We start from the raw sequence: 9346 nt of genomic DNA, 5'->3' as shown, positions 1-9346 counted from the left end.
CCCCCCCTTCTCCTTTCTTTCTCTCGCACTCCCTTGGCCCAACTCACGCCCGGACTACTTAACAGGTTCGCTTTGAAAGGTTCTTTCAACTTTGTGTTGTTTTGCTTATTTTACGCCTAGCACCTCGCGGCTCTGTGGACGTAAGCAGAGGTGTTACTTTCTACTATCCTTTGGAACAGTTTAACTTTTATTTTTCACTCGAAGATTGGATCTTTAGGTTTACGCGAAAGTCTTTTAAAGTTTTACCCAAGCAAATTCTGAATCGTTTTAGTTGTAACTGCCTTTTTGCAGTGTGTATTGACGGAGCTGTGTACCCAGCGGCCGCGGCTCGCCTGCAGCAAGCGGTCCGCCGTCTCTGCGCGCCCCGGTCCGTTTACTGTGGGATATTACCCTCTAAAAGTATATACTTTTGAGATGTTTGAAGGGCGCGTGCAGCGGTGGCGCCGCGGGCGGGGCGGGACAAGCAAACCCGTGCTCGTGTGCAGCGGCGGCAACAGCCGAGGCGCAGCGAACTTGCGAATGCGAGAAACGTGATAAAGTAGTCTGCAGCATGCGCGCTCCTCTGCTGCTGTCTCACTCGTACTCATTTCGCAGTCTCACTCGCACTTTCTCTGTCTCTCTCGTACTTCATCCCTCTGCAGCAAAGCACTGCTGGCTCTTTATCCCGCAGCCTCGGCCAGGGTAGCCCTGGGCCACCACGCCCCCCCCCCTCCCCCAATCCCTGGAATGAGTGATATTCGACACAGCCCGACGCACAAGGAAGAGAAAAAAAACGAATCCTTTGAAAAACGATAATGGCCCAGCACTCCCTGCCGACGACTCCGCTGGAGTGCCTCGGTAAAAGGAGCTTTGAAAATTCTGCGAGAAAGTGCATGCCGACGGCACGGCCTTATGGCCTGTGGCGTGATTTTAATTAGAGCATCTCCTCGGAGGTGAGTGCAGGCGACGAGCGGGGTGCTCGCCAAACACCGCTCCGCACCAACTTCATGTTTGTTGCATAAGGACACTCGCGCGTCCTCGCCTGGCGGAGCCACGCAACCTTTGGAATGCACACCGCACCGCCCAACTTTTCTAATGGCTCAAGATATAAATTTCAAACTCTTTCGCAACGCGCGCCTTTTTTTTTCACCCCGTCTCTCCTGCTTTCCTCTATATCCGTCCCTTATCCCCCCCCCCCCCTGCTCGGCTCACGGAGAGAGGAATGCGCATGGCTCGCCATAAAGATGAGGGGCAAGCTCAAAGTATGGAGGGGAACCGGCGGGCGCGGAGTCAAGTTGGGGGATTGTTTTTATGCAACTGTGTCTCTTTGTCAAAATCTGCGTCACCACATTGAAAGAGGGATTGGAGCGGGTTTCGAGCTGTCTGGCATAGTGTCTATAGGGCCCCCAAAGAGGAATCTCCATGATAGGAATAATCAAAGAATTGCACATCTTGCATTTTCGTCAGCATAGTCAACCAACTCTGCAATAAGGCCCCGAAGTAAAGAACAATTTCCCTTGGCTAGCCGTAACCATGGTTGGGGCCAACGTTACGTTGGCGAAACGCTGAATCCTCTTTTCGGAATAAAGTCTCACCTAAGTGGCTTTAGGCAGTCGGGAGCGAAACGGACCCAAACGGCCCGGGTGTGCTGCCTGCTGCCTCCTGCCCACCGGGTCGCTGCTGCAGCATGGGGGCTCGGCGCCGTGGCGGGAGAGCCCAAGCAAGCGCGACCCTCCCCCACGAAGGCTTCTAACTCAAACAGGTTATTCCCTTCAGAACAGCTGTAAATGAAGTGCGAGATTTAGAAAGTCGGGGGTGAGAGGGGAAGGTTCGAAATGAATAAAGGAGAGACTGTGTAGTCTCGTAGAGTGGGGGAGAAATGGCGCGATTGCGAGGAGAATGGGTCGGGTAAAGAGGGAAGAGGGTAGAATGGGGGGGGGGGAGGGCGTCCAAGAGCTCTACTCAGTGGCGGTCGGGATAGGCGTCGCCTGTTTTATTCATTTGGTGCTAATGCCGTCTGAGATTTGCCGCGCTTGTATGGATAGTAGCTGTGTGCCCCCTTCCCCGGCACCGCCCTCGTCGAAGGGAATAACCCAAAGGGTAAACGGGAGGTGGGGGGTCACAGGCTAAGGTAGCACTCAACGACATAAAGGGTGCGTCCTGGGCCCGGATCATCAAAGCTTTCCGATTTCAAAACTTTTGACTTCGTCAGGGGTGTGGAGAAAAAGTTTGCTAGTTTGTCTCCTGAGCCGGCTCTTGCACCTGCTGAGGACGCATAAGTGAGGGGGCCTCAGGGGAAGCTGAGCCTCGGCTGAGCCACCTCCCCGCTCTCCCAGCTCCGCCTCCTTCGGACGAGTCGGGTATCGGTAACTTCATTGCAACCCATTCATTGGACCAAATGGGATGTGAGACAAGAATTAACGGAATAATGGTATATCCTTGCGCGCCGCCGCCGTGGCCTTCGGACTTGGTCGTGACCGTTCGCAAACACTTCATCATATCAGCTGCGCCAGATCCGGAATACGGCCCCGGAGGGCCACGCTCCTTCCAGGCCCCGCCCGGCCCCGCGGCTGTGTCTCGTACTGACTGCTTTGTGGGGTTTGGCCCACCCGCGGGACCGGCATTGGAGGGTTATAAAGTTGCCATACATCGCGGGTATAGCCATGGGGGGAAAAAATGCGCTTTCTTTCAGCTGATGTGTTGCGGCCTAATCGAGTTATCGATGAATCCGCAATGTTATACGCTTGTGACTGCGAATATGTGTCTGATCCCCCCCCCCCTCCTCTTCTTCCTCCTCGTCCTCCTCCTTTTCCTCCTCCTCCCCCACATCTCTCTCCCTCCGCCACCACTTTATCTTCATCTCTCTCTCCGTTTCCTCTTCCTCCCTCCCTTTCCGAGACTATTGGATTTTGTAGGTATTGCAACGCGCCGAATTCATATTGCTGCACAGTACATGGCGCATACGTTTTGATGTTGACCAGTGCGAGCAAAACCAACGATAAAGATGAAAAGAGGCGATGGAGGGCGATATAAATTTAAAACAAACCCAGCCAGTAATTTAATTTGCACCTTGCGAGTTTCGCCAACCACATAAAGTCACGCGCGCTGGACATATGGGTGGTCTAGACCACTCTGGTAATTGATTTATTCGAGAGCGAGCCGAATCCAGCGTCTGCTCGAACAAGCTCCCGTGTGGCGTAGCGGTACAGTCTGACTAATGGTGAGAATGGGCAGTTGGCGGACAAAATCTGAGCTGGAGGTGAGAGCTACTGCTTCAGTTCAACGAGTTGTAACTTCAACCACAACGAATGTTCCCTGGACGGGAAATGTAGCACTCTGGCCGAGTGTTTTAATTTCCAATAGAAGAGTGGAAAATCTCCTCAAGGGCTGCTCGCGAGCGAGGCAATATTGTGGATCAGTGGAGCAACTTCAACCAACTTTGTTCCCGCCCACTAACTTGCGCGTTGATCCTGGGCGGGAAAAAGATGGGCAGAAAAAAATGACCTCTTAAAGCTTGCTTGGAGCCAAGTCTATGAAAAGTTGGACGGCGAGTAGGCCTACATACAAAATGTTACGGTGGAAATTGCGAGTTTTCCCCTATCACTCATCGCAGTGTGCGTGTTCTTAACGGCTCATTTTCTCTCGTCCTATAAGGAACGCAAAGTTTTAAAAGGAACTCGGAAGTATGTGAACCGCCCGGCCTCTGCTGGATCCTCATCTTTGTGCCCTGCATTTCAAATTAAATTATTAACGAAGTCTACCGCATGTAATAAAAACACAGCGCCAGTTAACAAAAGGAGAGAACAAAATCTTGAGCGACGTTGGATGTGACAAAAACAGGTAGCGGGCGGACGGTGCGTGCAGGAGGGTATATGTGGCTTTCCGGGCCATTGAACACCCCTGGGATGGCAAGAGGTTTTGGCCCTGGCCCGAGCTCCTGCCAGCAGGACCGCAGCGGACCCACCCCCTACCCCTAGCCGCGTCGTACCCTCCCGAAAACTACCTGCCCAGGGCTGTCAGCGGTATTCGGGGCGTGGCGGAGGAGTGTGGGCGGAGGGCCGGCTGGGGCCGACCGCACCAACCCCCACCAACACCCCGCACCCGCACCCCTTGCTCAGATTCACTTTCGTGGATCCGAATCACCGTCGCCACCACCGTCCCCGCCTCTCCCTGGGGACCGCTGCTGCGCCCTCCGCCTGCCACGGTGGCAGACCTGCGCAACATTGGCGGCCAGGGCCGGCTGGTGGTGGGGTAGGGTAGGGGGAGTCTCGCCACCGACTGAATGGCACTGCCTGCCTGTGTAAAGGCTGTGGGCGGGAGTGTTTGGGGCCTTGTGTGTCCAGTGAGGGCGTCTGATTGCTCGGGGCCTGGGCACTAGCCGCCGAGCAGCAGCAGCAGCAGCACCTGCACTGAGTGGCCGGGGCCGCCGGGGGGACGGCGGACGGCAACGAGCCCTTTGTATTTGTGCAGACCGCGCCGTGCGGGGGCGTGGGGGTCGCCCGAGAGCAGGTGTGGAGGTCGGGACGCGGTCGCAGCGTAGGCAGAGCCGCACGACAGGCGCGGGCCGCGGGCGAGCCTGCCCACGCGGCGCCCCGGCGGAGGCCTGGCGGAGCCCTGGCCGAGCCCTCCCCGTGATTACGCATTCTTTTATGCTGCTCCCCGGCGGTGGCGCTGGCGCGCTGTTGTGGCGGGACGGGCCGTGTTTACCTGTAAGAGGCTTTGGCGCTCGCATTGTCCTGCGCGGCGGGCAGCGACCCCCACGCCCGCTCCCGCTGTCGGGAGGCTGGCCTTCTCCAGCGATGCCCGCGGCCGGGTTTGTTTTAGTGTGGGGGGCCGCCAGACACCAGGCTGCACAATGTGCTGCACAGCTCACAAGTTTGTTGAAGAGGCAAATTCTGTCACTTGATATTTTATTTTTTGCCGCTTGTCAAACTGGAAGAAACTGCAGTTTTGGCCTTCTTGCGCTGTGCTCTTTCCTCTTTCCTTCCCCTTATTCTCTGTTTTTTTTTTTTACATTCCCCCCTCCTAGAATGCCGCCCTTTCGCAGGAAGGGTTATTATTATTGGACGAATAAAATATGCGACCTTTTGTTGGCCGGGCCCAACCGGGTCGGCTCCCGGGGCGGCCGGGGGTGGCGCAGGGGCAGGGGATCGTCCTCACCCCACTCTATCCGCCCCACACGCTGCTCGGCTAAGTCCGGCGCCAACGCTACCGAAATTATTTCACCTGGCGAGAACGGGTCGTAACTCGGAGAGCTTTCTGGCGCAGCCCGTAGCGCGTTGCCGAGGCCTTTGCTTCTATTTTTCAACCATCGCGCTCTCCCCACATGCGCCTATTTCACCCCCCTGCTTTCCCTGGTCCATTTTTTTTTGTTTATCCACGAACTGGAAAATTAAGGGTTTGTGCGGTACCCCTCCCTCTCGTCGCTAGTATTGCAAAGCACAGTCCCCAACCCGTGCCCCACGATTTTACAGAACTCTTTTTCTCAAAAAGGTTGACCCAGAACGTATACTATTATGTCGACCCTCGCAAAGGACGGGTGCCCCGTTTGGAGTGTGTTCGTGCGTAGTCAGTGCCCTGTCGCGAACAATGCCACATCCGATGCTTTGAGAAGGGGGAGTGCATGGTGGGGGGGGGGGGGGGGGGTTATGTGCGGTGATCAGAGTAGGAGGGCGAGGGTTGCGTACGAAATGGACGGCAATGTGGCGCACTGTAAGTCTGCCTGGGGACAAACACGTCAGCTGTTTACGGACGCATCCCTGATGAGATGGTGATCCGAGTTGGAAACAATACCTTGTGTGGTAGGCGGGGCTCGCAAGTCCCCCAGTGGTGTGGGTGCAGCTGGGCCCAGTCCACCCTGATAAGCGATCTGCCCTCTCTTCCCGCTCACTCCTTATACCCAAAACTGTGTATAGACCTAAAAAGGTTTATCATGTCAAAGTTGGCACGTTATTCCTCACAATTTTTAATGTTTTGAAAGCTTATTAGCTTATATTTAGTAGTCTCAGCGTGTGTCCACACAGCTCGTCTGGACAATGTATATTCGTCTGCTCTATTTATACAAATCTTAATTTTTTGTTTTTTCACTGAAAACTGCGTAATGACACTTGTCTATTGCTAGTAGATTACACCGCGCGTGTTTCAGTTTGTGTTAAATATTATCTAAGCGATCTCTCAAATTTATTTTTTTATAGCACTATAGGATTCCTCGTACGTGGTTGGTAGTGTTAAGACCCATAGTTTTCTTAAAACATGCAACTTAACGTCCTTTTCACCATACGTTATTTATTTATTTTCCACTGTGTCCTGTGGCCTTTTTCCCCTCTTTCCCGACCACGAAATGACTTCAACATTTCGCTGGTGTGAACCCTTTTCCCCGACGGGCTTCCCCGCTGGGTCTCTGCTATGCACGCCGCCCCCACGCACACAGCACGCCCCGTTACACTGGCAAGGTCACTGGGTTGTTCTTCGCAACTTTACTTTCGCTTCCTGCGCCCTTCTCTTCCTCGGCCGACACGACCCTCCGCAAGCAAATTCTACGCTCCCTTAAAAAATATTTCCGTCATAGAAATACGGTTTTAAGCTGTTCGTAAAACTATGTGACTTAATTTATAGAATTAAAATTCAAACATATTTTTCACGGTATAGTTTGTGAGCTAAGACAAGGGGGCAGAAGGGGGCGCGTTGAATTTTGAGAGTTCTCTTGTCAACAATGGAGAAAAGGTTTACCTTCAGTCAATTCCAGTTGCAGGGATCTGCTGGTATTTCTGTACGATTTCTAAATACTCTTTGCGCTGAAATAATAGGATAGCGTCGCAGCTGCTTGCTCTAGAGCACTCGTTGGTTTTGTCTTCTCCAGTATGCGCCTACTATCTCTATGTGGCCCTTTGCTGTTCGACTGCGCCCGCGGTACGGAGACCTCATCAACGTGCGCAAATACTCGAGCATTGAAGGCTGCAGGTCTTCCTGTCGGTACGTAATGGAAACAGTATTGCTTTTATCTTTATCGACCTTCCTCATATTACGTTCGACGTTACATTATTCTCGAATGTGTTCTGCATGTACCTTTGTCATCATAGTGGAGATTGGCAAAACGTTAAAGTAAAAAAAATACTAGTCTTTAGCTAATTTTTTTCGGACTTGTGCCGAAGCCAACTTATTTCCTTTGTGTACGGGATCGAGAAATCGGCCATTTCTCTTCATTGGGAGTTGAAAAAAAAAACAAGAACCTCGGGCACTGCCGAAGGGAATTTCCTTCCAGCGTCATGTTCTTTGTCTGGCCCTGATCCAGGGGGAGGGGTCGTCTCAATGGTGCACCCTCTCCTCTAGCGGCCCAAGAGGCCTATGGCGGCCCTCGCTGTACAAATCAGCTGTTCTGCTTCGCTCCCGTCAAAGAACACTGAAAATTAATTTTCCTGCCTGTTCTGGATTGCAAGTCGGGGCCTCGACTCTTCCACCTCTTGTTCCCCTTTCCCGCAGACACGACACCCAGCGCCCGGGCGCCTCTTTGAGACAGCAGCGCCGGTGCTCCCGTTATTGAGGGCTATATTCAATGATTCAAAGAAGGCGCCTACCGTCGTCACCAGCACTTCGCCGCTGGGAGCGTCGACCCCGACACTCCCCGTGGTTCAAAGTTCTGGTAAGCCCCTTATCCTACTCACTCCCTTAAACTCTCTTGCACTTCCCTCTTCCCCTCGGCCCCCGGGTCCTCCCCTAACGTCTTTAGAGACGCTATGATTTCCATGGTCTCGTTCCGCTCCTTGCTGATCCGGTCAGCTCGCACCACGACCTCGTCGCACCTAGGACCAGTGGCACCACCATGCATACCATTTGCATAATAAGTTTTGGCCGGTCGCCAGATACGGCAGTGTTATTTTAATCCCCTTGTTTCGATGCAGCAGATCTCCACGACCAGATTGTAGACCATTTTGTTTGGAAATCAAATATACACGGGATGATATATATTGTACGGTGTACGGTGTTCCTCCGGTATGCCTGAACATTTGAAACGTGGCGGCTCCAACTGCCTCGCGAATTAATTTGATTTGTCTTTGGACCACATTATTTGGTCCCGTTTTCTAAAGTCCACTCTAATCCAAATAACTGGCGATAAATTACCGGAATTGTCTGTCCCACACGGGCCGTAAAGCGTATTTTTATTGGCGCGCACCTTTTGGTGAAACTGAAACTGTCATTGGACTTCCATGAGGAATGGCGTCACGTGGTGTCGCCCCCCGCACAAGGGCAATCCCCCGACCCGGGCTGGCAACTCGGCTGATCCGTGCCTATGTTTATTTTATCGGAACTTTATAGCTGCCTGGCACGCTTGATTTACCCCGCCCCTCCCTGTTCACTCCCCTCCCCCCTCCCCCACCCCTCCGCACAGGCGTACCCCGCCGTTAGGTGCCGTCTTGTCTCCTCCGCGAACCTCTTTTAATGAGCGTTGTTTTATCACAGCGGGCGCCGGGAAAACCCTTTTCTCTTTTTTTCCCCCTCCTCGATGGGAGTCAATTTTGGGCGGGCGGTGACTTTATATGCTGTTCTGAATAGGTGCGAAGAGTTCAAGCACCCCTCTGTATCTCATAGAAACGACACCAAAGAACGATGATATCACCTCGTGGTGAAAATAGTCTGCTTGGACTTGCCTGTATGCGGCCAATGAACTGCACATGAAGTCAACAGTGTAACACTGCAATTTTATAAATACTCTTTATTCAGCGTTCGTTTTCGTCGTTAGGTTGTTTTTAAAGTTGAAGTGCCTTAGAACGCACAGGCCTCTCACAGTGGCGGCAGTGGTGCAGTGTCGTGTCGGACGAGGCGGGGAGAGCAGTGGGGCCGCGGGGAGAGCAGCGGGAGCAAAGCGATTACCGAACGGAATGCGCCCCGATGATGGCCGCTCTGCTTGCTCGGCTCGGGCTTCACTATTTCGCGACTGTTTTTACGATGGTTTTGCAGCGGCGAAAAATGGGCGCGACGCGTCGGGCGCCTCCCTCACCGCTCCGCGCTGCGACTTCTTCTCCCCGCCCACTGCGCGAGTATTTTCGTCTCTTTCTCTCTCTCTCCTACTCGTAACGGCCGGTCCGACAGCTTTAGCGGCGCTAGGCTGCGCGTCGTGTTTGACGCTTTATTGAGCGGGCGCGGTCTGGGGCGCCAGGCGCCGCCACCTGGCCAGCGGCTGCCAGCGGCAACATTGATGACGGCCGTGATGGCGGCGCCGGGACGCAACCCTGGACTTGAACCGCGGGGAGGGACTGACCTTTAACGTAGTAATGTGGCGGGGTTTACGTTTGGGACAGCCAGCTGGGCCGGGACCGGTGGGAGAGGAAAGGACAGACACAGAAAGGAGAGATGGAGAGCCGGGGGGGGG

General features: G+C 53.8%; 2 protein-coding genes across 4 annotated transcripts in view; one reads left to right on the top strand and one right to left on the bottom strand.

The window, feature by feature from the left end:
* LOC127749128 (uncharacterized) overlaps positions 1-9346 on the bottom strand; it is a 46146-nt gene that overhangs the window by 29474 nt on the left and 7326 nt on the right. The window lies entirely within an intron of this gene.
* LOC113205779 (gastrula zinc finger protein XlCGF17.1-like) overlaps positions 1-9346 on the top strand; it is a 52843-nt gene that overhangs the window by 39328 nt on the left and 4169 nt on the right. The window contains exon 2 of one of the 3 annotated variants that reach the window (XM_052265933.1): positions 6839-6951. The exons of the other annotated variants lie outside the window; for them this stretch is intronic. Coding sequence (XP_052121893.1) covers positions 6840-6951 — 112 coding nt within the window. The 5' untranslated portion in view covers position 6839. The remainder of the gene's footprint in view (positions 1-6838; positions 6952-9346) is intronic. 3 annotated transcript variants of the gene reach the window in all.

This window comes from Frankliniella occidentalis, unplaced genomic scaffold, assembly GCF_000697945.3.
Source record: "Frankliniella occidentalis isolate FOCC.00 unplaced genomic scaffold, Focc_3.1 Scaffold33, whole genome shotgun sequence".
In the NCBI taxonomy this organism is placed as follows: Eukaryota; Metazoa; Arthropoda; class Insecta; order Thysanoptera; family Thripidae; genus Frankliniella; species Frankliniella occidentalis.
This window is presented reverse-complemented; position numbering and strand designations above follow the sequence as displayed.